Source organism: Malaclemys terrapin, chromosome 2, assembly GCF_027887155.1.
Source record: "Malaclemys terrapin pileata isolate rMalTer1 chromosome 2, rMalTer1.hap1, whole genome shotgun sequence".
Taxonomy (NCBI): Eukaryota; Metazoa; Chordata; order Testudines; family Emydidae; genus Malaclemys; species Malaclemys terrapin.
In genome coordinates this window covers 142,152,918-142,179,237 of record NC_071506.1, presented here as the reverse complement: position 1 = coordinate 142,179,237, position 26,320 = coordinate 142,152,918, and the positions used below count along the sequence as shown (strand labels likewise).

At 50.1% G+C, this 26,320-nt stretch overlaps 1 protein-coding gene across 4 annotated transcripts in view; it reads left to right on the top strand.

Annotated features, from left to right (window-relative positions):
• The window catches only part of KANSL3 (KAT8 regulatory NSL complex subunit 3), a 62,100-nt gene that overhangs the window by 30,335 nt on the left and 5,445 nt on the right, over positions 1-26,320 (top strand). For 3 of the 4 annotated variants that reach the window (XM_054017686.1, XM_054017688.1, XM_054017689.1), the window contains exons 12-21: positions 60-123; positions 699-899; positions 4,458-4,614; positions 6,938-7,015; positions 13,786-13,974; positions 15,916-16,000; positions 17,025-17,179; positions 18,121-18,233; positions 19,023-19,245; positions 20,261-20,394. In XM_054017686.1, coding sequence (XP_053873661.1) covers positions 60-123; positions 699-899; positions 4,458-4,614; positions 6,938-7,015; positions 13,786-13,974; positions 15,916-16,000; positions 17,025-17,179; positions 18,121-18,233; positions 19,023-19,245; positions 20,261-20,394 — 1,399 coding nt within the window. The remainder of the gene's footprint in view (positions 1-59; positions 124-698; positions 900-4,457; positions 4,615-6,937; positions 7,016-13,785; positions 13,975-15,915; positions 16,001-17,024; positions 17,180-18,120; positions 18,234-19,022; positions 19,246-20,260; positions 20,395-26,320) is intronic. The other variant, XM_054017687.1, reaches the window with a different exon arrangement.

Here is a 26,320-nt window from a genome sequence, read left to right as displayed (position 1 = left end):
GGGGCAAGGGAAAGGGGGGAAGAATGAACATCTATTGACTCGTCCACCTTTTTAAATAGGATAAGCAAAGCCAAAAAGAAGGCGGAAGGCCTGACCCAGAGCATGGTGGACAGATGCATCCAGGTAACAAGCAGAGAGATCTTTCGGAGCAGTTTCCCCTCCAGTCGTCTCCATGAGCACATGCTCCAGTGCTGCTGCCTAGATTGACTGGGCAGGGGAGGGTGGGCGGGCAAGTGAAATCACTGACAGCATAGCTGTTAAGTGCCCTTGAGGTGAAATCAGTAGTCCTGACATGTTAACCCTTTGGATGCTGCTATCAGGGCCATAGTCCTGCATTTGACTGGCCTGGGGAAGCAAGTGTTTGTGGTTCTTCCTTTCATGGTACGGAGAGCGCCATTTTCCAAGCTGAAAAATTCCCCTCCTGTTCCCAGAGAGCCACCAAGATTAAGCTTTAACACAATACCTAGTAACATTAAAACTAGCTAAATTCTTCTGGTCTTGAGCAGCGTAGCTGGGAAGGTCTGAGGGGAGTAGAATCCAGCAAGGCCCAGGCTGTTCTCTTTGTTTCTGGAATCTTAGTATTTATTTCTTTAGCCCATTCAGCTAAATTCCCTGCACCCTAGCAGGGCAGTAACTGGAAGCTGCTTCTAGGCAAACCGTGGAGGCTAGTTGTTAAGAGACGTCTGACCCCTGTGTAGGATGAAATAGCTGACTTCCTGACCGGAGTCCTCACCCGCGCGGATAACCATTCAGGCTCCGACCCCAGGGACCTCGATGCCGAGAAAAAGAAGAAACCACGTGACTTGACCAGGAGGGACCTGTCGTTTGACTTGCCAGAAAGAACCAGCAGTCCCACCTCCCCGGCAGCCAAGGTGCCGGCCTCGCCTTCTGGCTCAGAGGTAAGGACTGGCCCTCTGGGATGTGGAGCTGGGGAAGGCCTGTGTTTGAATGACCATTTTGTGGGCTGTTTTTGCACTGAGGAGCCAGGCTGTGAGAGCACAGAGATGATGTCAGTGTGGAGGGAGAGAGGGGTGCTTATGGAGGTGTCAGCTGCTCACGTGGTGGCAAATGGCTCTTCCAAAATAGATGAGTTGCATGTTAAGGTTTCCTGCAAGGCTTAAGAACATAAGAACAGCCATAGTGGGTCAGATCAAAGGTCCATCCAGCCCAGTATCCTGTCTTCCGACAGTGGCCAATGGCAGGTGCCCCAGAGGGAATGAACAGAACAGGTAATCAGCAAGTGATCCATCCCCTGTGGCCCATTCCCAGCTTCTGACAAACAGAAGCTAAGGGACACCATCCTTGCCCATCCTGGCTAATAGCCATTGATGAACCTATCCTCCATGAGCTTATCCAGTTCCTTTTTTAACCCTGTTATAGTCTTGGCCTTCACGGTATTCTCCGTCAAGGAGTTCCACAGGTTGACTGTGGGTTGTGTGAAGAAATACTTCCTTTTGTTTGTTTTAAACCTGCTGCCTATTAATTTCATTTGGTGACCCCGAGTTCTTGTGTTATAAGGAGTAAATAACACTTCCTTATTTACTTTCTCCACACCCGTCATGATTTTATGGACCTCTATCATATCCCGCTTCAGTCGTCTTTTTTCCAAGCTGCAAAATCCCAGTCTTTTTAATCTCTCCTCATACGGAAGTCGTTCCATACCCTTAATCGTTTTTATTGCCCTTTTCTGAATCTTTTCCAATTCCAATATATCTTTTTTGAAATGGAGCAACCACATCTGCATGCAGTATTCAAAATGTGGGCATACCATGCATTTATATAAAGGCAATATGATATTTTCTGCTTATCTATCACTTTCTTAATGATTCCCAACATTCTGTTCGCTTTTTTGACTGCCGCTGCACATCGACTGGATGTTTTCAGAGAGCTAACCACAATGACTCCAAGATCTCTTTCTTGAGTGGTAACAGCTAATTTAGACCCCATCATTTTATATGTATAGTTGGGTTTATGTTTTCCAATGTGCATTACTTTGCATTTATCAACATTGAATTTCATCTGCCATTCTGTTGCCCCGTCACCCAGTTTTGAGAGATCCTTTTGTAGCTCTTTGCAGTCTGCCTGGGATTTAACTGTCTTGAGTAGTTTTGTATCATCTGCAAATTTTGCCACCTCACTGTTTACCCCTTATTCCAGATCATTTATGAGTATGTTGAATAGGACTGGGCCCAACTCAGACTCCTGGGGAACACCACTATTTACCTCTCTCCATTCTGAAAACTGACCATTTATTCCTACCCCTTGTTTCCTATCTTTTAACCAGTTACCAATCCATGAGAGGACCTTCCCTCTTATCCCATTACAGCTTACTTTGCTTAAGAGCCTTTGGTGAGGGACCTTGTCAAAGGCTTTCTGAAAATCTAAGTACACTATATCCACTGGATCCCCCTTGTCCACATGCTTGTTGATTCCCTCAAAGAATTCTAGTAGATTGGTGAGGTATGATTTCCCTTTACAAAAATCATATTGACTCTTCCCCAACAAATCGTGTTCATCTACGTGTCTGATCATTCTGTTCTTTACTATAGTTTCAACCAATTTGCCTAATACTGAAGTCAGGCTTCCCGGCCTGTAATTGCTGGGATCGTCTCTGGAGCCCTTTTTAAAATTGGCATCACATTAGCTATCCTCTAGTCATTTAGTAAAGAAGTTGATTTAAATGATAGGCTACATACCACAGTTATTAGTTTTGCAATTTCCCATTTGAGTTCCTTCAGAACTCTTGGGTGATACCATCTGGTCCTGGTGACTTATTACTATTTTATTTATCAATTTGTTCCAAAACCTCCTCTAATGACACCTCAGTCTGGGACAGTTCCTCAGATTTGTCACCTAAAAAGAATGGCTCAGGTTTGGGAATCTCCCTCAGGTGTGAAAACTGATGCAAAGAATTCATTTAGTTTTTCTGCAATGGCCTTATTGTCCTTGTGTGATCCTTTAGCACCTCGATCGTCCAGTGGCCCCACTGGTTGTTTAGCAGCTTCCTGCTTCTGATGTACTTAAGACATTTTTTTCTGTTACTTTTTAAATCTTTGGCTAGCTGTTCTTCAAATTTCTTTTTGGCCTTCCTAATTATATTTTTTTACAATTCACTTGCCAGAGTTTGTGCTCCTTTCTATTTTCCTCACTAGGATTTAACTTCAACTTTTTAAAGGATGCCTTTTTGCCTCTCACTGCTTCTTTTACTTTGTTGTTTAGCCATTGTGGCACTTTTTGGGTTCTCTTACTATGTTTTTTAATTTGGGGCATACAGTTAAGTTGTTCCTCTATACGGTGTCTTTAAAAAGTTTCCATGCAGCTTGCAGAGATTTCACTTTTTGCGCTGTAATTTCTGTTTAACTAACCTCCTCATTTTAGTGTAGTTCCCCTGTCTGAAATTAAATGCTACCCGTGGTGGGCTGCTGTAGTGGGTTCTTCCCCTACCCCCCAACAGGGATGTTAAATTTTATTATGTTATGGCAGTTCAGGTAGATTACCTCTTGGACCAGATCCTGTGCTCCACTTAGGACTAAATCAAGAATTGCCTCTCCTTGTGTGCATTCCAGCACTAGCTGCTCCAAGAAGTGGTCATTTATGGTGTCTAGAAACTTAATCTGTGCATCCCGTCCTGAGGTGACGTACCCAGCCAATATGGGGATAGTTGAAATCCCCCATTATTATTGAGTTTTTGTTTTTATCGCCTCTCTAATGTCCCTGAGCATTTCACAGTTACAATCACCATCCTGGTCAGGCGGTCGGTAATATATCCCTCCTGCTATATTCTTATTCAAGCATGGAATTACTATCCATAGAGATTCTGTGGTACAGTTTGATTCATTTAAGATTTTTACTTCATTTGATTCTATGCCTTCTTTCACATATCGTGCCGTTCCCCCACCAGCACGACCTGTTCGGTCCTTCCGATATATTTTGTACCCTGGTATTACTGTGTCCCATTGATTATCCTCATTCCACCAAGTTTCTGTGATGCCTATTACATCAATATCCTCATTTAATAGGAGGCACTCTAGTTCACCCATCTTGTTATTTAGACTTCTAGCATTGGTATATAAGCGGGAGGGCGCCTGGGCTGGGGGTCAGAGTGCAGAGGTGTGGGGGGGACTGGGCTAGGGGTCAGAGTGCTCGTGCGGGGGGCTTGGCCTGGGGGTCGGAGTGCCGGGCGAGGAGGCTTCAATTCCTGAATGCTAATCCTTGCTCTGATACTGACTCCTGGTGTGACTTTGGGCAGGTTACCTGCCCTCCATGCCTGAGTTTCTCCATCAGTAAAACAGGGATGGTGATATCAAGCTTGGTCATCGGGGGTTGTGAGGGTCAAGTGGGAACTACCGATTTGTGAAGATGTAAAGTAATTGCTACACCAAGCATTATGAATAACCCATCGCTGCATCCTGCCATGGAAACCTGACTGGATGGGGCTTCCCTTCTCGTTTGGGCAGGATCTGTCCAGTGTCTCCAGTAGCCCCACCTCGAGTCCCAAAACCAAAATGGCTGCTGTGTCATCTGTCCAGAAGTCCAGCCAGATGGGTGCCACCCAGCTTCTGAAGAGACATGTGCAGAGAACAGACGGGGTCCTGACACACAAGCAGGCACAAGGTAACGCTCCAGCAGCTTGCTCCACTTGCTTTCTCCTTGTTACCCTGGTAAAGCCTCTTGGGGGTGTCACTGTCCAGCTATGCTCATACTTTGCCCTGCAGAACTAATCTAAAGTCTGCAAAACTTCCTTTGGCCGTGTGACATTCAGAAGGGGCAGTCTCCCCACAGCTCAGGCCCTATGCACTGTCACTCCTAAGCAGTGGCATATGGGAGCTGACTCTGGGCAGGAAATGGTAGTCTCTGTGCCATAAAAGGGTGAGTCACTTACAGACCTTTGTTTTGCTATTGCCGAGCCTGGGAAGGGTCTTTGCCCGTCCTGGTGGCCAAATCATCGTGCAGTTGTAGAATGTCGGCCCAGTGGATGTGGGTACATCCATTTGGGAGCGCTTGATGGGTTGGTGGTTTGTATCGGTGAAGATTTTTCTAGGGAGTAAAGGGTGGTTGGGGTGGCTCAGGCCACTGAGACGGGATGAAGATGAGGGTCTAGCACAGGGGTAGTCAGTAGGCGGACCGCAGGCCAAATCCAGACTGCCAGATGCTTTTGAACGGACCCCAAAATCTTATTTACTTATTATCATCGTTGTTGTTTTTTCTGGAATCTGGACCATGACTGAACCTTGATCTTGGACCTTGACAAAAAATAATTGACTACCCCGGTCTAGAAGGCGGGGAGGGCCAGCCACCAAGAAGGAAAGGCTAACCTGAGCCGTGTTTTTTGTCCTGTGGGATGCTGATAAGATCTTGGGATGCACCTTCAGTCGTGCGGGGAAAGAGATTGGAAAGGTCTGACAGTCAGTGGTCTGTCAGTGTAGGTGGGGTTGTTGTAGCCATGTTGATCCCAGGATATTAGAGAGACCAGGTGAGTGAGATGATATATTTTATTGAACGACTTCTGTTGGTGAGAGAGACAAACTTTTGAGTTACCAGAACAGGAGCGCTGTATAAATTTGAAAGGTTGTTTATCTTGCCAACAGACGTCAGTCCAATAAAAGATATTACCTCCCCTGCCTTGTCTCTCAGTGGAGTGGCAGGTATGTTTTCCTCTGGAACTTGTGGATAATATTTTGTCACGGATGGACCATAGATAAGCCCTCCTGGCAAACACTATTGATTTAGTTGGGGATTGGTCCTGCTTTGAGCAGGGGTTGGACTAGATGACCTCCTGAGGTCTCTTCCAACCCTGATATTCTATGATAATTGGGAAGTAGTTCTCCAGTCTCCAATCTTTCTTGCTTCCTTTGCTCAGGACAGATCCGAACAGGCCTGCCAGTTCCCCTTCAGCATTGCCCTGTGCTCCTGCTAGTTCTATGCATTCTTTCTCTGGTTCACAGTAGGTTGCAGACTGGAACTTGAGTCCAGGACTCCCACATAGTAGAGCAATGCAAGAACCGTTGAAGTCTGCTCCGGCCTATGTTTTAGCTATAGGAGCAAGTTCCTGGTGAGTGCGTGAAGGGAACTGAGCAGGAGAAGGCTCTGTGGTGGGTATCTTGGCAGACACTTCTGCAGGGTAAAGACAGTCGAGAGGGAGGTTCATCGAAGTTTTGTGGCAATGAATGTTTGCGTGTACTAGTTACTGTTTTCCAGTCATTGCCAGCATTTCAGCTCAGAGATGCCCAGTGTGACTAGCTGAAGGGCGTCTGTGTGCACAGTTCCAATACTAGACATCTCAAGCCTGCTCGTGCTCCCTGGAGGCGGTAGTCAGGGGGCTGTGGGAAGGATGGTGTGTAGTTTGGTAGTGCTCTCAGGGAGGGAGGGAGAGGGATGTCTCCAGACCTGTTGCCCCTTCCCAGGAGGGTGTGATGCATTGCAGTTTCGGGGATCAGTCAGTGCTGTCTCCGGATGCCCTGAGGCTGCATCACGAAGCTGCCTTCCATCTGTCAGAGTGAGTGGGTCCCACTGGGTTGGCCAGCTGTGGGTCCAGGGGAGTGAGTGGGGTCTGCAGAGCTCCCCACTGGCCAGCTGTGGGTCCAGGGGAGTGAGTGCGGTGTGCAGAGCTCCCCGCGGACCAGCTGTGGGTCCCAGGGAGTGAGTGGGGTGTGCAGAGCTCCCCGCGGACCAGCTGTGGGTCCAGGGGAGTGAGTGGGGTGTGCAGAGCTCCCCGCGGACCAGCTGTGGGTCCAGGGGAGTGAGTGGGGTGTGCAGAGCTCCCCGCGGACCAGCTGTGGGTCCAGGGGAGTGAGTGGGGTGTGCAGAGCTCCCCACGGACCAGCTGTGGGTCCTGGAGAGTGAGTGGTGGCTGCAGAGCTGCCTGCCCCCTGCCTGTCCCCTCCCCCCCCCAGTGAGAGCCAGCTGTGATACTGTAATTCTCTCTGATTCATTTCAGCTCAGTTTGCTGCTTTTCTGAAACAAAACATGCTGGTGAGGAAAGTTCTTCCTCCTGGCACCTCTTCATGTCTCTTTGGTGAGTATCTCCTCACTTCCTCTCTCTCTCCGCTTCCTTCCTCCTCTGGCTTTCCTCCATCACCTTCCTCTCCTCCTTGCACTGGTTTGGGGGGTGTTCCAGCGTGTGGTTCCCCTCTCTCTGCTCTTTGCTTTCTCATTGCTGTAGTGGGAGCTGAAGCAAAACAGCCACACCCCTCCGCTGGCTTTCCCTCTCTCTGGCAGGTAAATGTTCCCTGGGAGTGACATGATTTCACAGTGGTTTGCTCTGATGGACTGTGGAATCATGTGGGTAACCTGGCAGCTTCTTGTGGTCAGGAGCGTAACCCTTTGTGTGCTGGCTCTGACTGGCTGAGATGCAGACCCCAGCACGGGCAGTTGTGCTTTTGACATGGAAGGCGCTTCCTTGATGCATGGTATGGGAAAGTGCTTTGGACAGCCTGTCGAGGGTGCAGAGACGGGGCTGCTTAGTGGCTCAAAGAGGCCGGCTGGAGCATCTTTCCAAACCCATGGAGAGTTGGAGGAGGAACAGCAGAGGAGTGGGTAGGGAGGGCGAGGGACTCCTTGGGAAAGCAGGAAGGCAGTGCTGAATTGGATCCTGAAATGAATAGGAAGCCACTGTTGATAGTGGGAGGATGGGACTGAAGGAAGACACTGGCTACTGTATGTCAGAGCCTCTGAGACCTAGAGATGAGGGGACTAGATTCATAGCTCAGTTAAATGGATGCAACTTCATTGCCTCCAATGGCATTGGCCCCTGCTGTGGAGTCAAGCTGAAGGACTTGAGGTTAGAAGAGGTGGGTGACAAAGATCTGAAGGAGGATTTTAGCAGGGTTAGGCTGGTGGGAGGGTTGGGAGACATTTCAGTTGTAGTAATACCCGGATCTCTTTCTAATGTGAGTTGCTTTGTCATGACATGACCCGTCAGTGCCAGAATGGGTGTCCCCTGGATGTGGGGAATGCGAGTGTGATAGAGGAACACCTCTCTGTAAAGCACGGTTCATCATGGCATAGTGCTGGTGGCTTCTTGTCTAGATGAATGAAGCTCTGGATAATTAGCTGGAGACCAGTGGGACTGTGGGGTGCTGTAATTGGGTTCTCTGAGATACCAAGAGGTTCCCATCCCTCTCTCTGCCTAACACACACAATTGGTTATTGTCCAGACACTCCCTTCTTGGGGTTTGGCTGTATCCAGAAGTGATATAACAAAGCCAGGCAGGACTGTATAAACAAGCAGGTCCTAATCTAGGCTGATTACTTATTGAGTTCTCCCTCCCTTAAGCTCTGCCTCTGAGAACTTTGTTTTTCTACTACTGTGTTGGAGGTAATGAGGTCCACCTGGTCAGGCTGCCTTGGTGACTCAGCAGCGTAGCTCTGCACTTCCCCACAGGGTCTGAACACCCAACAGCAGCTCACAGGCACAAAAAGGATTCAGTGCTTAACTGGGGTGATTCTTGCTCGCATGCTCTCCGGATGGGAAGAGATTTTTCCCTGGGACATATTGGCAGCAGCCTCATAGAATCATAGAATAGCAGGGTTGGAAGGGACCTCAGGAGGTCATCGAGTTCAACCCCCTGCTCAGAGCAGGACCCAATAACCAACTAAATCATCCCAGCCAGGGCTTTGTCAAGCCTGACCTTAAAAACCTCTATGAATGGAGATTCCACCACTTCCCTAGGTAACCCGTTCCAGTGCTTCACCCCCCTCACCCTGTTTCTGGAGCATCGAACAGGCAGCATCAGTAGGATCCAGATGTGCAGTGTTCCACACCATCAAAGGGGCACCTCCGTATTTGCCATCCAGCACTTTATGGGAAAATGCCTTCATGTGGTTACATTGGATTTGCCCACTGGCAGCTCTGACAGTAGCTAGTGTGAACCCAGGGCTGGTCACACTGTCTTTCAGCCCGGCTGCTTCTGCGTCAGTGGGACTGAGGAGAGCGATTCAGCCTGGCTGCAGGAGAGCAGCGTGGTGGGAAGCCATGGTGAAGTGGGAGCAGTAGGAATGTCTAACTATAGCTCAGAGAGCTCGTGCCTGGGGGTTAAGCCTGAGCACACAGGGAGCTCTTTCCATCTGTTGTGAGAACAGGAGTCTGTGTGCGCCACAGTAACCATGTAATGAAGGAGGCTTTGATCATGCAGAATGCAAGGGCGGGTGTTTGATCACTGGTTCCTACAGACTATCATGGATGCTTTGAGGAGTAGTAGCATCACTTTCCCCTGCAGGTGCCATTTCATGGTGTTGCCCAGCTGATGGCGCTGTGTGGTGCGGTTGATGCTCAGGCGGTCTCAGGGGTTTTCACAGCGGAACTGATGCCTATAATCTCTTTGCATAGGTGATCAGAAACTCTCTGGGTAGTTCCATTCACTCGGCATGTTCGCAGTGCTGGGGAAGGTATTTAAGCTTTGCACGTCTGTTAGCAGTCAGCACCCCACCTTGCTCCCTCAAAGCAGGACCCTGGGTGCAGGTGCTAAGATAATAATGCATTGATGCTTGCATTGGGTTAGAGCAGTGCCAGCAAATAAATGCTTAGCAGTAAAGTGGTTCAACCGCACTCTCCCCCAGCAGTAGGTCAGGGGACCTGCTCCTGCAAAGTGGTGTCATTTAGAACCGCAGGGCTGGAAGGGACCATGACAGGTCACCTAGTCCTGCCCCCTGTGCTAAGGCAGGGCCAAGTAAACCTAGACCAAACCTGACAGGTGTTTGCCCACCTGTTCTTAAAAACCTGCTGTGATGAGGATTCTGCAACCTCCTTTGGAAGCCTGTTCCAGAGCTTAACTCCCCTCAGAGTTAGAAAGTTTTTCCTAATCTCTAACCTAAATCTTGCTTGCTGCAGATTAAGTCTATTACTATTTGTTCTGCCTTCAGTGAACATGGAGAACAGTTGATCAGTGTTCTCTTTATAACAGCCCTTAATGTATTTGAGACTGTTCTCAGGTCTCTCCTCAGTCTTCCTTTCTCAAGACTGACTCTATGTCTCCAGTTTTTGTAACCTCTCCTCACAGGTCAGGTTTCCTACATTTTTTATCATGTCTGGTGCTCTCCTCTGGACACTCTCCAGTTTATCCACATCGTTCTTCAAGTGCAGCACCCAGAACTGGTCATAGTACTCCAGCTGCAGCCTCACCAGTGCTCAGTGGACAATTACCTCCCTTGTCTTACATACCACATTCCTGCTAATGCACCCCAGAACGATAGTAGCCTTTTTCACCACTGCATCGCATTGTTGGCTCATAATCAGTTTGTGATCCACAATGACCCGCAGATCCTTTTGAGCAGTACTATGAGCTAGCCAGTTATTCTTGTTTTCTAGTTGTGCATTTGATTTTTCCTTCCTATGTGCAGTACTTTGCTCTTGTCTTTATTGAGTTTCATCTTGCTGATTTCAGACCATTTCTCTAATTTGTCCAGGTCATTCTGAGTTCTAATCCTGTCCTCCAAAGTGCTTGCAGAGGGTTGGTGTCATGTACCTTACTCCTATCGCCCCTTAGCCCAGCGTGGACTGAGACCAGGTGTGGTGGGAATTCCCTTTCTGAGCACTGTAGAGTTGCACCTTTTGCATTGGAAGGCCAGCCTTCATTTCATCACCCTTGCTTGTTCTCCTGCACCAGGCTTACTTCTCCAGTGAAGAGATGGACACCATGGTGCAAGCCATGAACTCCAGGGTTCCAAATTGAGATTATGCAGTTACAGATCAACAGTGGAATACAAATGGGCAAGATGTGGTCCTGAGGAAGGATAGTCTTGTGGTTAATTATCACTTCTGTTCCCCTAGTGCCCAGGGTACCAGGCATGATGAGGGTCCCATTTTGCTAGGAGCGGTGGTGTGTGCTCCAGAGAATTTACAGAGTAAGCCTCAGGACAGAACAGATGTGCTGGGGCGGGGCGGGTTGGGAGGATGAGGTACAAAGGAACTGTTGAGCAGAAAAATGGAAGTCTCGGCTTGCCTATGTGAGGCCAGACAGGTTAGGATATCAGACAGAGGCAGGGGATCTAGCTCTGCCACAGATGCCCAGTGTCACCTTGGGCCTGCCACTTAGGAACAGAGCCTCAATCCTGAAATCAATGGGAATTAGGCACCTAAATACCTTGAAGGATTTGGGCCATAGTCTTTGTGGATCTCAGTTCCTCATCTGTACCTTGGGGATAACAGTGTTACCCTGCCTTCCAGGGGTGTTGCGAGGGTACGTACAGGAATGATTGAGCTGCACAGTTGTGGTGGTGAGCACCCAGGAAACACGATAAAGAACTGACTCTTGCAAAGCAATGAATGTTGGAGTCTAGCAATATGCGCTGCAGTGCAGGGACGGCTGGAACAGAGCGCAGGGAGTCAGCAGCTGAGGTCTAGTCCCAGCTTTGACAAAGACTTTGTGAATTTGGACAAGTCACATTACCTCGCTCTGGGCCACAAGTTTCCCCATGGGTAAAATGGGGATATGGGATGGGGGGCTGGTATTTGCACTGTGTTTTGGAAATGAAAAACACTTCGGTAAGGGGCATTATTACTGCGGTGGTTCATAGAGTGATAAGCCTGCACTGTGCTTCATTGCAGAAAAAGACAGGGTCCTTAGACTGTGCTGCCTTAGAATATGAAGAGCTCATTCTAAATGCAGCAGTTTGTGACGCACGGGGAAATCGGGTTAGAGACGTAAGTGGTGAGAGAGAGGACTCTCCAGCGGCCGGTGATGGGACACTAGATGGGGAGGGCTCTGAGTTACTACAGAGAATTCTTCCCCGGGTGTCTGGCTGGTGGGTCTTGCCCAAACGCGTAGGATCGAATTGGTCACCATATTTGGGGTCAAGAAGGAATTTCCCACCAACTACTGACAAGCTGAGGTTGTCTCCTCAGCAAACGTCATTCGTGCCTGAGTTCCCTGCTTGTACCCTAGGTGCCAGGCCTCCCGGACATGGTTGAAAACGGGGTGCAGAAAGCACTGGTGAAGGGAGCTGGGGGAAATTCGACACAGGGCATTCTGGAAACGTGTTATTAGAGTTGAGCCCAGGGCAGCTTCATCCGTCCCCTTCTGCCATGTCACTGTCATGGGGGACTCTGCAGAAAAGTTTGCGTGTTTAGTATGAAGTGTTGTTCTGTGGGCTGGCTCAGGGTATGTCTATGCAAGAAATGCTACAGCGGCACAGATGCAGCGCTGCAGCTGGGCTGCTGCCATGTTCACACTCACTAGAGTGACAGAAGCGGGTCTGCCAGCGCCGTAGTAAACCCACCTCTTCTGTCGACTAGTGGTGTCTACACCGGGGCTTCGGGCGGGTTAATTACATTTCACAGGATGTGAAATTTTGTAGTTAAGGCAACATAGACCAGCCCTCAGTAACCAACTTCCATTTCCCTGGGTCTTGCTGGGCCCTCCCCCAAAATCTCCCCAGGAAGCAGCCTGAGTTTGAAACATCTAGATTCTATACTGAAAATCCTGTGTCCACCTCAGCGTCTGTGCAGCACCTGGCACAACAGGGCCTTTCACTGTATTTAAGGATTAGAATAAGGAAAATAATATAAAACAGAGGAAACAAATCAACCAAATGCTGAAGCCTTGGCGTGCTGCTAGTCCCTTTGCTCAACCCACAGACAGTGACAGACTCTGTAATATTGCAGTAAATATGGCCCTCTCTGGTCCAGGTAAATAATGGGCACTATTTTCAAACAGCTCTTTGGCAGACCTTTAATCAAATACCAATTTGTTGTGAAGGTTCTTTACAGGAGCCCACGCCAGTGACCTGTAATTCTCAGAGGGGCATCTTCCTACATGTTCCTGTGTCCCATGGTAGTTTTCAAGAGCTACCTCAACAGCTGAAGTTAAACTCAGATCTGACTCTTCCGCAGATGCCTTGTAAAAATGTTAACAATATCATTTGTGTCTCTCTCAGCTTTCAGAGAGATCTGAAATCTCACCCAAGATATCTCTCTCCAGTCTTTGCTGCTTTTTTCCAAGTTCTTGAGGTGGTTCCCAACTGGCTTGAGGGCTCTTGGTGTCCCTTTTTGACCTCCAGAAGCACCACGTTCACACACACACGGGAACTTGGACTGTCTTGCCCTTTTATATGGCCGGAGCCCAGTAGATAATTGGTTTCTAAGAGTCTGAGTAAAACCCAAACCTCAGCCCGGCAGGCCATAAAGTCTCTCAGTCTCACAAGGACCACGGTGTAGGCCCCCTCCTTGCCCAGTCACACCTTCCTCACCCTGTAATTTCCCTATGTCAAAAGACAAAATGGAGAGGCAGACCCAGGTTGCTGTAGCCCTGACAGGCCTTCAACACCAGCAGCCTGTGACGCAGCATCTGACGGGGACAGCTGAGCTAGTTATGAGGGTTTCACACAATCCGTTCATGTTCTCACTTGGCTCCTGCACTTCAGCAGTTTGCAGAGCAGGGCCTAAAGGCCAGGCCTGGCTGTCATAGAGTCAGCCCTGGGGTTCAAGCGGGAGCAACTTGTGCTGTGGGGCTGAAGGCTTTAGGGTTCCGGTGCAGCCTGGGGCACGGGTCACTTGCAGGTTTACACTAGTGTCAATGGTGATTCTCTGTAACTTGATGTCTTTAAACCATAATTTGAGGCCGTCAGTGACTCAGCCAGAGTCAGTGTAGATGATCATGATGTTCCTTTCTGACCTTAGAGTCTGAGTCCTGGTGTATGGGTGGCAGGAGGGGGCAGCATGAAGGAAGCTGTGGAGAATATGCATGGGTTTATGTCCCTCTCTGGGTATATATTGCATTATCATCTGTGCTGGAATTATGCTCAAGGCACCAGGTATTGGTTTCAAATATATGCTTCTGTCTCCCCCAGTTCCAGTCTCAGAGCAGCCAGAAGGGACTGAGAAAGAAGATGTGCGAATGCAGCTGAAGAGACATCAAACCCCCAGCCCGACCCATTGCAGCAAATCCTCCAAGCGAGCCAAAATCAAGGTGACCATTGTCTCCCACGGGGAAGCTGCTGGCACAGGGAATGGAGTGCCCCTCGTTGCACAGCCGGAAAGTGAGTCCCAGTTCCAGAACTGCTCTTTAAACCAGAGACATTTACATTCAGTGACATTTACATGGAGAACAGGTAGTTGGTGTGTCGCAGGCCAGCTCTGGGTATGAGGATGTGTCTGCTGACAAAGATGGAGCCAAAGCGGTAGGAACCTTCTTCTTTAAGGATTTAGACATGGCAGGCAGTCTAAGTGGTTCCAGGTGCCAGCGACTTGGTGCGCAGTGATGCTTGGGGAAGGCTGGGGATTGAAGTCCCTTAATAGATACACAGCAGAGCCTATGGCATAAACTTCGGTTCTAGAGAGTCGTTCAAATTGCCTGTGCCAGGGTGAAAGGCTGATTGTGTGGGGGGCAAAAAGGAGTTTTCCATCCATGTATGACATTGCACCATCTACTGAGTTGGGAGGGAGATGGTCTCTTCACTTTCCTCTGAAGCTTCAGGCCATTGCTGGATGCAGGATGCTGGTCTTGAGGGACACTCGGTCTGGTTCGGTTTTGTAAGTCTGTGGCTTGCTTAAGTGTCCCTCATACCCTGATGCTGTAGAAGTGACAACAAAGGACTCCCAAACAGGTTGGAATCTCTCTGCAAAGATCTCATCCGGGACCCGCTCCTGCCATAAAGGGAGGACCATGTTGGGATTTGATGTTGGCTCCCACTGGAAGAATCTCTGTGTATTCTCGGTATAGATTAGTTTCCTGCTCTGCTGATCCCCTTGGGCATTGCAATGGCCTGTCAAATACACCTTTTATATGTACATGTGCAAAGCCCAACTCTTCTCCAGTCTTCTCCTGGGTTAGGAAAACCCTGCTGTGACGTGAGTTGTAACCTGGTGAGCTGCAGTCCAGAGAGAGCTGTAGTGTGTTCAGCTTTGTTTCCCTTCAACACTGTAGAGGAGGCCAGGAATTTTATTTGCTTATTGTAACCACGGTACATGAAGGAAACTCTCTGTTGTGGTAGGCCAGGTTGATGCATAGTAGGACTTCTGCTTGGAGCACCAAAAAATAACTCTTAAAGGTAATTGTGAGTGAGCAGAATTAGTGTGCGGTGTAAAGCTGAAAGGGTCAGCACGCCATTCCAAAGCCCTGGGAAATCAGAGATTTTTCAAAGCTGTAAAGTAAATCGATCCATTTTGCAACATTTCTTGGTTAATTTAACAGTTGGTTTTACTGTGAAAATTAACTAATGAATATATTGTGGCTTACCTTCAACAGCTTTGAAAGTCTCTGATTTCCTGGACTTTTTTTTTAATTTTCAAAACTTTATTTCTTTTCACAGAAAAAAAATGAAATGCAGAAGTAAACATGAACCAAACAAGAATTCCCTCTTACCGTGCGTGAGCAGGAGGAATACACAGGACAAACGCATTTGTATCCCAAACACCGCAATAAACAAATATTGTAACTCACCGGCCTTTCTGTGTATTTTGTAAAGTGTCTCAATAGAATGCTTACAAAATCAACCACTAGAAAACCGGCATGTGCTCAATGATCCATCGAGGCAGTAGAATTGTATTATAATAATAATCTGGCAAGGAGGAAGTGGGGGTGCGAGTGAAGGAGAGAATTAGTAGAAGCGGATTAGTGGACGTCACCAGAGATGCTTGCATCCCTGTGCCGAGCACCTGGTATCCAGTGCTTTCCAATGTTGAAGCTGATTTCCTCAGTCCTATTGTGCATCATGAGATTGTCGCAATGGCAACTTCCTGGTTTTATTAGTGATTCTATTCGGTTTGATGTTTCTGGAACGACTCGCTCTCCTAGAACGTGCTAGAAAATATCTGAGACTGCACTGGAGCTTTCCTTTAAAAAGTGCTCCGAGCAGCAGGATGAGCTCGGTTCCCCCCGCACTGCTCTGTGGCACTGGGTCGTGTGTGATCGCGGGGATTCCCCGCAGGCTGGACTAGGGCAGAGCTTTACGTCTCTTGTTTTTCTTTATTTCCCACAGGTGTGGCAGGAAAGCTCCCCACCGTGACCGCAGGCCAGTCTGGGTCAGGCGTGAAGGAGCTCTCGGGATTACTTACCACCCCCAAGTGAGTGTATTGTTTTATTTTTAATCTGTGGAGCTCTGAGAGAGCTGAGCCGATGCCAGGCTCCAGAGAGCAGTGATTCCAGGGTCTGCCACTTTCTCAGACCTTGAGTGTGAAAGGACATGTCAGATGTCCAGCTCTGAGTCTGAATCCTGAGATACAGGAGACATCCAACCCCCTGGAACCTACCCCTTGTGGGTGTTGACTTGTTGCAGGGCAGTCCTGAGACGTGTTGGCAGAGCGAGGGGAGTAGCGGGGAGGGTGTCCCGGTGGTAGGTATATCTCTCTCTATATGGTGGAGACAAAGATTGAAATGATAGATTCAAACCTCCTGATCTCTTGTGACCCTGGCACTGCTTTATCTCTCCCTGCATCTTCTGTCTTAACCTGGATTCCAGTTCCTGTCCTTAAAGAATCTTCCCGGCCTGGCCCTTGTCTCTGCCAGTGCGGCAGCCCTGCCTGCTGCCAAACTCTTGCTCCCCAGGGCTGGAGGAGTATTTAAAGTAATTCTCCTTTGAAATACCCCCTCCCCCTCCCGGGGTGGGGTGTGTGTGTTCTTGCTGTGCATCTAATGCTGTTTTAGTCTTCTCATCTCCCATGGTGCTGCTCTGGTTTGCTGTATGCCTCAGAGCGGCGGCCCTTCCTTTAACCAGGAACTGGAGTCAGGATCCGGAAAATAAAAACAGTTTTAAATTGAGAAGTCCCTTTAACTCCAAAGGTGGAGTCTGTCTGTGTATAACACCCAGTCAGTATGGCATGGGGGCAGAGGGCTACAGTCACCCCTCATTTCAGAAATAGACATCCTACTCTGTTTGTGCGTGCTTCTATCTCCCATCATGGAGGCACAGCCGCTGCTGCTGTTTTGAGTTCACCACAGTACAGTTTTCAACCTCAACCAGCCCTTCCAGAAGAGTAGCTATGGGTTGCGTTTGACCCCCTGGCTGCAATCTTTGTCCTGGAAATACATCCCCTTGGAGTTTGTTGGTTACTGGAGTGCATTTGCCGTGTTTCTCTGTTTGTTTTCCAGGCTGAATTCTGTGGCGGAAACCCCCTCCCTCAGCTCTACCCCCTCAGCCATGATCCCTAGCAGCACAGCTCCCAGCGCCTTCCATTCCTTGCAGAGCAGGCTGGTGGCCAGCAGCGCCCACTGCAGGCAGGCACAGCCTAGCAACACGCTCCAAGGTACCCGCCTCTTTCTTCATGCCTGTGAGATGGATCTGGGGAATTAGTCGTATGTTTCCCTGCCTGCACCTTTGCTCTAACCTGGGAGTGGCCGAGAGCTTTCCCAGTGCTCAGCTGTCCCAGCGGTTTGACGAGGCCAGTGGCTTACTCAGGAGCTGGAAAGTGAGCCTGGTGGAGGATGGAACACGGGGCCAGGCCCTGTTTCTGTTGAGGTCAAGGGCAGCTAGACCGGGTGACAATTGTTTCAGCAAATAATAAATTTGCAGAAAAGTCCATTTTTGGGGATACTTTCAGGTCAGATTTGGCAAATAGTATAAACCTAGAAATGGTGGGGGGAGAATTCCAAAGTGGTTTATTTTGGCCCATTTTTAAATGGAACATTTCAGCTTTTTTGTTTTGAAATGGTGTTTTGTTTAATTTAGCTAGTATTAAAAAAGGGTGAAAGACGTCCAAAAATGACTGGGAGCAAAACAGAAAAACGTGAAGAACAAACAAACAAACCCCAGATGTATTTTGTTTTGATAAGAAAAAACATCAAAATTCAATTTCAGTTTGAACCAAACCACATTTTTGTCAGATTTTTTGGTTCAGCTTCTGAAATAAAAAAATCAATGATGCGCTCAGCTCTAACGGCAGCATTTCCACCGAGTTCAGTTGCACGGGACCAGGAAGTGGCTCGCTATCTGGTGTTCTAGACATGACTGGCCCTGCCTACACTGGGCGCACATCCTGTTCGCAGTCATGCGAGTTGATAGATGTTGGGTCGTGTTCTAGAATGTTGTTTGCCTACTGGAGACATAGCTCATAGGGAGGACCGAGGGGCTCCCACAGGTCAAGAGACAGCATAACTCAAGGGGACAGCCTCCTGCTGAAGCTAGTCCACCAAGGGTGAGAAACTAGCTCTTCCTGGCAGGTTGTTCCCCAGCCTTGTTTGCTTTCAGGAGCAGCATCCGCTAGCAGCCTGCTGCAGGGACTGAGCTTCAGCCTGCAGGACATCGGCACCAAATCACCAGCCCTTCCAGTGAGCGTAGCGTCCGTGGGGCCGTCCATACAGGTAGGCAGCCATAGCGATATGGAGGGTTTCAGATAGGCACGGGCTCTCCTGGAGAGCGGGAAACTGGATCTAGAGAGCTTGGGAAGACAGCATCCTTGTCGCCATGGATGAAGTAGAGCTCTGTTGCGGGTAAGAAGCTCTGTTGAGGCTCCTGCTCTTGTGTTTGGCGCTTGGGTCAGGAAGAGGGTACTTGTGGACCAAGGGTATTGGGTGCCTTCTCTACAAGGACCACTGCTGTCTGCAGCCTGCCCTCCCATCTGGAGGCTGGGTGCAGTGACAGCATGAGGTGCATGGCAAATGGGAGTTCTGGCACAGGAGGCATTGAAACCTAGACTGGACAAAACACTAGAAAATGTAATGTAGGGAATGGTCCTGCACGAGCCCCGGGGAGTGGGTGAGAAGAGCCTGCTGGGCCTCTTCCACTCTCGCTTCTCACAGTGGAGTGGATTGCAACCCCATTAGCTCTAGCAGGGGCAGCCTGCGGAGACTTCAGGTCCCACCCTGCAATGCTCCACCTCTATCTGAGTAGCCTCCATGCAGATCAAGGTGGTTTATTGCATGTCAGGGCCAGTAGTCTCCATGGGCTGCCCCTTCCTTTTAAAATCCATGGTGAAAGGGCCAAACTTCATCGACCCTTGGGCTGAGATGCACTTGCTGCCTACTGGGATGAAGGCTGGGAAGACTCTGCCAGACCTCTGAGACCTCGAACTGCCCTTGAGAGTAGGGGAGCAGGGAAGGATATTCCGCCCCTTCTTCTCTGGTACTCACCGCACTTGCCTTGTTTGGCAGACCTCAGCTGGGAAGACACCGGCACCTATCCAGAGTCTGAGTGCCATAACCACGGGCACCGGGACAATCGTCCGCACCATTCCAGTCGCCACATCCTTGTCGTCTCTTGGAGCCTCGGGGAGCGGGAAGCCCACGGCTATTCACCAGTTGCTGACCAATGGTGGGCTGGCCAAGCTGGCCAGCAGCCTTCCTGGCTTGGCTCAGATCTCCAATCAAGCAGCAGGTAAGGGGCTAGTGCTGGTGGGGAGTTGTGAGATGGAGATGCAGGCACCCGCCCATCTCCTTTCAGACTGTAGTTCACATTTACAAAGCTTGTTTGAAGTTCAGAGTGCTCTGTGAACGCCGACTTATCCTCCTGATGCTGCTGCGAGGAGGGAACTATTGCCTCCCCCTGTGGAGACACTGAGGCACAGAGAGAAGAGGTGATTTGCCCAAGGTGTCCCAGTAAGTCAGTGGCAGAGCTGGGATTGGAATTCGTGAGTCCAGCAAGAGAATTTACATCCCTCGCGGAGTAAAGGGGGGATCCGCCACCGTGGACTGTGAACAGCCATCTCCTCCCCAGTAGGAGTCGATCTTCATCATGCGCATGATTGAAGTCCCCTTTGCATGTTCCTTAATACCAGGCTGAATTATACCTGGCATGGTTTAGGATGGCTTGCAAACAGGGCCAGGCGGCTGCCTCTGAACAGCGAGTCCCCTAATTCATAGCATTCCAGGCGCCATAGAGCCAAGATCCAGGTATGGATGCGGGCTGTGTGTTCCTCAGAGATGCCAGCCAATGTCAGCCTTGCCCTGTCTGCTCACCCGAGCTAGTGTCTGCCATTCCAGCCGTCAGCTCCGTGCTCTGGAACTCGCATTACGTCGTGCTGAAGTCCTCGTTACACAGCACGTGGTCTGTTAATAGGAAATGTGCATGGGGTCTGGGTGCAGGTCTCCGAATATTACTGCCAACGATTGTGCCTGGAGAGCTCATGTTGGGCTTTCCCAGAGGTGGATTTGCTGTGCTGTATGTTGTGCTGAGCACTGTGATCCTTTCCACACTCCATGTTCGTACTGTCCTACAGTTGATCTCCAGTCGCTGGCAGTTTGGGAGCAGCTGCTTGGCAGCTGGCGGGGGAGGGGGAGGTTGTGTCTGTTTGATCTGCTTTTCCTGTGAACGGAAGAACCAAGCCTGGGGTAAAGCATGCGCTCGGAGATTGGCTGGTCGCAGTGACTTGCCTCACTCCTGTGTCTTCCAGGCTTGAAGGCTCCAACTACCATTACAGTGACCCTGCGGGGGCAGCCTAACCGTGTCACTACCCTGAGCCAAGCGGCCGTGGGGACTATCCAGCCCCAGCTGGAGGAGCAGCAGCTGCAAACTCAGACACCTCAGGTAATTCTGGGCCTCTGGTCTTAGGCGAAGAGAAGCCGTTGGGCATATGTCATGCTTCCATCACCAGCGTTTGCTGACCCACGTGTTTTGTGCAGGAGCATCTCACCTGGGGAGAGAGTTCTGCCATACGGCCCAGAAACCCCCACTGGGATTTTCTCACTAGGGTTTTGCTAATGTTGAAGCCAGGGTGTTTACTCCCTTATGAGCCGTTGTGCCACTGCTGTGACTAGAGCGGAGACCGAAGTGGAATGAGGCCTTGTGAGGGAGAGCATGCTCTCTGGGCAGAAAGGGGCCTAGTAGGACAGTGGTTGGAGATAGATCAGTCCTCTCCTGCCGCAAACACAGAGGCCTCTACCCAAGTAATGTATCTGATGTTACGTCACTGCTGCACTTAATCAACTGAAAATGCCAAACCAAGGCAATTACTTTGGATCCAAACACCTGGAGTTGGTGTCAGCCTGGGAATCCCTGTTTAATGTCCCTCTGACACTTGGGGCTTTCTGGAGAGGTGTTTGTAGACCCTGCTCTGTGCCGAGGAAGGCAGAATGGGGCTCCCACCAGAGCTGAGGTCAATTTGGGCCTAATTTGAAATCCTGACCTGAACCTGACTAGACCACAGACAATCCAAACCCAGCCTGAAGTTGTTTTCATACCTGACCCTGACGCTTGTAGTTAGTCCCTTGGGGCTGCAAGGGTGTAGTTGCCAGCCCAGACTCCATTTTCTTTACTTTGTTCCCTCCTTAGAGCCACCAGGGCTAATTACCCTCCAGCCCTGTTCTCCCTCCTGTGGCCCGATCCTCACCCTGGCCCACCAGCCACTCCCTGCCCAAGCGCTGCGCACCCAAAGGGCGGTCACTCCCTGGGCTGCCTCCCCTGAACCTATGTCAGTGCTGCCACCTCGTCCTTGGGATTCAGCCTGACATGAGCTTCCCATCCCTACACCTTGTGCCTGCAGTCCATCTCCTATCGCCTCCTGCCTGTGGGGTTGGAGCAGCAGTGGCTATATGCCCTGCTGTCCGCTGGCACCTCCCTGTGCTGCACAATGAGAGGGGCTGCGACTCATGGGCACAGACCTAGTGCTGAGAAGTGGTGGCTGATGGGTGGGGCACACAGCTGTCAACTCACCAATCCCATGGGCCAGGAGGAGGTAATCAGAGATGACCCACCCCAGGACTGTTGGGTTGTTTAATATCCAACCCAACCCTGAGGCTTGTAGTCGGGCTCTGTAGGGGTTGGGTCAGGTTGCAGGACTCGACTCCAGAGTCTCTCGCTCTCCTTCAGCTCCTTCAACAAAGGGGCAAACTAGAGTGAGGTCGGGGGGGGGGTGCCCTGTCCTGTGCCAGGAGCTTGGTGCCTCAAGCCTTCAGATCCCTGAACTGAGACCAGGCACCTGGATGGCTAATGATTGGCAGGTGTCTGTGGGCAACACCAGGGTCTCCATACTGTCATCTCCTCCACAGGTCCCAACACTTTGTTCTTCCCCATGCAGGTGGCAGGACCCAGTGAAGTGGGAATGTTCAGCATTTATCATGTTCTCTAGGGCAGTGCTTCTCAACGACCGGTCTGTAGACTGGTGCACACGGTCCCTGAGAGCTCCCTGACACAGTTTAGGAAGGTGGCAAGCCAGTCCCTGGTATCAAAAAGGTTGAAAAACACGGCCATAGAGTAACATTTTTTCATGACAAATCTCCCTTGGGATTTTTCACACTCACTGTGACAGGAGTGAGCCCGGCTGCTGTTGGAAGAAGGTTGTAGACTCCTGACCTGTCAAGTGCTCTCCCTGGGAAAGAGACTCAGGTTGCCGTCCTCCCAGCCCCCAGCTGTGTCTTGTCCAGTGGCTGAATCCAGAACACAAACTGCCCGGTTAGAGGCAGATTTGTTTAGTGGAGAAGCAGTTAATGGTGTCAGATGTTCCAGCCTTGTGATCTCAGAACCGCAGTGGCAAAGTTCAGCCGAAGGCTGAGTTCAGAAAGGAAATGAGCAGCTAGAACGTGTTCACTCCCTTGAGTGAAAAAGGAAGAAGGTGAAATCTCCAGGGAGACGTACCCTAGGGTGGCTCTGCCTGACGTCAGTTTGCAGTTGAGACGTAGATTCGCAGATGTCAAAGCCAGAAAGGACCATTTTGCACATTCCAGCCTGAGCTGCCTAACCCAGGCCAGAGACCCTCACCCATTGTGCACCATCACTAGAGTTGGAACCATCACAGACTGTAAGGTCTGAAGGGAGTATTCAGATAATCTGGTCTGACCTCCTGCACATCACAGGGCACAGAACCTGGCCCACCTACTCCTATAATAAACCCTTAACCTCTGGCTGAATCACTGACAGCCTCAAATCATGGTTTAAAGACGTCAAATTACAGAGAATCACCATTGACACTAGTGTAAACCTGCAAGTGACCTGTGCCCCAGGCTGCACCGGAACCCTAAGGCCTTCAGCCCCACAGCACAAGTTGCTCCCACTTAAGCCCCAGGGCTGACTCTGTGACAGCCAGGCCTGGCCTTTAGGCCCTGCTCTGCAAACTGCTGAAGTGCAGGAGCCAAGTGAGAACATGAAGGGATTGTGTGAAACCCTCCTGACAAGCTCAGCTGTCCCCGTCAGATGCTGCGTCACAGGCTGCTGGTGTTGAAGGTCTGTCAGGGCTACAGCAACCTGGGTCTGCCTCTCCATTTTGTCTTTTGACATAGGGAAATTGCAGGGTGAGGAGGGTGTGACTGGGCAAGGAGGGGGCCTACACCGTGGTCCTTGTGAGACTGAGAGACTTTATGGCCTGCCGGGCTGAGGTTTGGGTTTTACTCAGACTCTTAGAAACCAATTATCTACTGGGTTCCGGCCATATAAAAGGGCAAGACAGTCCAAGTTCCCATGTATGTGTGAACGTGGTGCTTCTGGAGGTCAAAAAGGGACACCAAGAGCCCTCAAGCCAGTTGGGAACCACCTCAAGAACTTGGAAAAAAGCAGCAAAGACTGGAGAGAGATCTTGGGTGAGTTTTCAGATCTCTCTGAAAGCCGAGAGAAAGACAAATGATGTTGTTAACATTTTTACAAGGCATCTGTGGAAGAGTCAGATCTGAGTTTAACTTCAGCTGTTGAGGTAGCTCCTGAAAACTACCATTGGACACAGGAACATGTAGGAAGATGCCCCTCTGAATTACAGGTCGCTGGCGTGGGCTCCTGCAAAGATCCTTCATAACAAATTGGTATTTGATTAAACTGGACAGCTGAGAGTTCCCAGTCACAGTCTGCTCTCCTGCATCCCCTATGGCAGGGCCATCAGCGCGGAACTTGCATTAGCGACGCCGAAAACCGGGAACTCGAGTGTGCGATAAGAAAGACACCATCACAGTCAGGAGAAACATTTTCCCCCGGGATCCTCATCCTCCAGCTCCCGGATGCAGGAATCAGCTTTTGGTGCCAGCGTGGTCCGAATAGATCTCGGTTTCCATTCCTCATCAAGTACTGACAAGCTGAGGTTGTCTCCTCAGCAAAAGTCATTCCTGCCTGAGTTCCCAGCTTGTGCCAGGCCTCCCGGACATGGTTGAAAACGGGGTGCAGAAAGCACTGGTGAAGGGAGCCGGGGGAAATTGAGCTCAGTGGATGTGTCTGTCTGTGCAGCAGGGGTGAAGCAGTAGGATGCTTGGGTGCATTTAACACGAAAGTGCCAACTGTGTTGGGACTCTGTACCCTCATTTGAACCATTGGCTTCTGTTTTGGTCCTTTCCTGCTGCGATACTCTGAGAAACAAGCATTGTTGGACTCCAGATCACATTTGCTAAAAAGATGTTTTTTTTCCCTAATTGCCAGCCCTGCAAACATAGCTAGAGATCTGAGCTTCCAGCTGGATCCTGGTAGGGATGTGACCGGGACCCGCCCAAGGTTGCATTGTGGGGCAGTGGTGGAGCTGGGCAAAGCACCCAGATCTCCTGCTTCCCAGACCAGGACCCTGGCGGCCGAACCTGTAATGAATTATACGGTATTAGTGAACATACTGACGCTAACCCTGCCTGATCTGTGCTGAAAGAGCATTGTGAGAGAGGTGCCCGGGTACCCATGTATTGCCCAGCACAGGCCATGCTAGCAACTACTAAGGACCTTCGGAGTCTGCTCCAGCTTGTCTCAAATGGAGCAGATTGCAGCCCCTCTTCTCTTTAAGGTGCAGGTGCCAGTGCTCAGGACACTGACCCGGTCCAAGATTCGTCTTGCCTTTACAAGTTCTGGGATACCCCCATTTATATAGCAGCCCCAGCCTTCGTAGAGGAGGTTATCTGCTCCCTTCAGAGCCCATCAGTGCTGGGGGTTATGGAGTTGAGCCTCTATCTCCATAGCAGGCTAGACCTTCTGACCAAAGGAATTGGACCTGGGTTTCTGGCAAAGCAATAAACTGTTCGGCCACTGGGTGTTGCAGTTTGCAAGACTTTTTAAACCACATTTTGTCTCAATTTGGATAAAGCCATTTAAACGAATAGTGTCAAAATCAGCTCGAGTACCACCAAGCAGAGAGGCTCTCGGGTCTGCAGAATATCCTGCAAGTCCAGCCCTGCCTGGGCTACTTCAGAAAACTGCTCCGTGTTGGAAAATCACTTTAGTAATCCGGGAGCACTAGCCTGGCAACAGGGAGAGAGCACAGTCTGTCGGGGTGGGTGCCAAGTGCTTCTTAGTGAGAGGTGCTGTCCTAGGTTTCTCATCAGACACGACAGGTACGGGATGCTATTAGCAGGCGAACTGCGTCTGGATGTGATCTGTGGCGCACAGGGTGTGCACTTCCTAAAGGAATGGGCCATCTCGTTAAAGTGCGGCTCTCCTGAGTTCCATTCCTGGCTCGGCAGCTGACCTGCTGAGATACCTTGGCCAAGTCTCTTTGTGTCTCTGTTGCCCTGTCTGTGGAACAGGGCTGGTACTGGCCACATGCCTGGTGGGGAGCTGGAGAACGGGCTCCTTGATGTCTTTGGGATCCCCTGCCAGGAGGGGGCTTTGTGTAAATGCTGTACAAGGGAGCTTCCAGCCTCAGTGACACACAATTGCCAAGCCCCCGAGGAAGGTTTGGTCTGACAAACGTGGCGTGGGTTAGTGTGGGGCTTCTTGGAGGAAGCAAGCCCACTCTGAGATGGGACCGAGGGGCAAACACCTCCCCCACTCGCTGAGGGTTTGTCTGCACTGGGGGTAACTTGAATCAGCCACCACATTTATACACGTCCGTTTGGACACAGCTCACGGCAGCAGATTTCCATATAACATGTACCAACACGTTTGTTAACTGGCAGCCGATTAATTCCGGTCTAGACATACCCTTGAAGCAAATGCAAGCAGGTGAATCTGGATGTGGATGGCACAGTGCAGCCGTGAGCTGAATAGATCCTTTAAGAATCCCTAATTGGTTAGTTTCTGGAATGCGCGGGGAAGGTTAGACGTCTTTACTGAGGTCTCCCACTGAACGGGCTCTGCACAGACATCAGGCTGAATGTCCAAGGGATCTCATGCATCTTTCACGTCCGGGCAGCGAGCTCTTCTGATGCAGAAGCGAATGTGAACATGCTGCTTCCAATTGTGTTGTGCTGTTGGCAGCGTCCTGATAGTAACAGCATGTTGTTGCTTTCATCAGAGGATCCCTGAGCGCTCAGAATCTCTTCTGAAGCCTCACAAGTCCACAGGGACATAGGTCAGTATTATCTGCATTTTACAGCTGGGAAATCGAGGCACGGAGTGGGGAAATGACTTTCCCAAGGTCACCCATGGAGTCATTGGTGGAGGTGGGAATAAGGCCTTAGGTAAGACACAGTCACCTCTGCTGAGATTGCTTTCCCAAAGGCTGATGGGGATATTGCAATGAAGGTCTTTGCAGAACTTTGTCTCGTTCCACAGAGTCCTCCAGCTGACAAGTAACTGGTCGGAGGGAGGGAAAAGAGCAGTAGAGGACAGGTTAAAACAC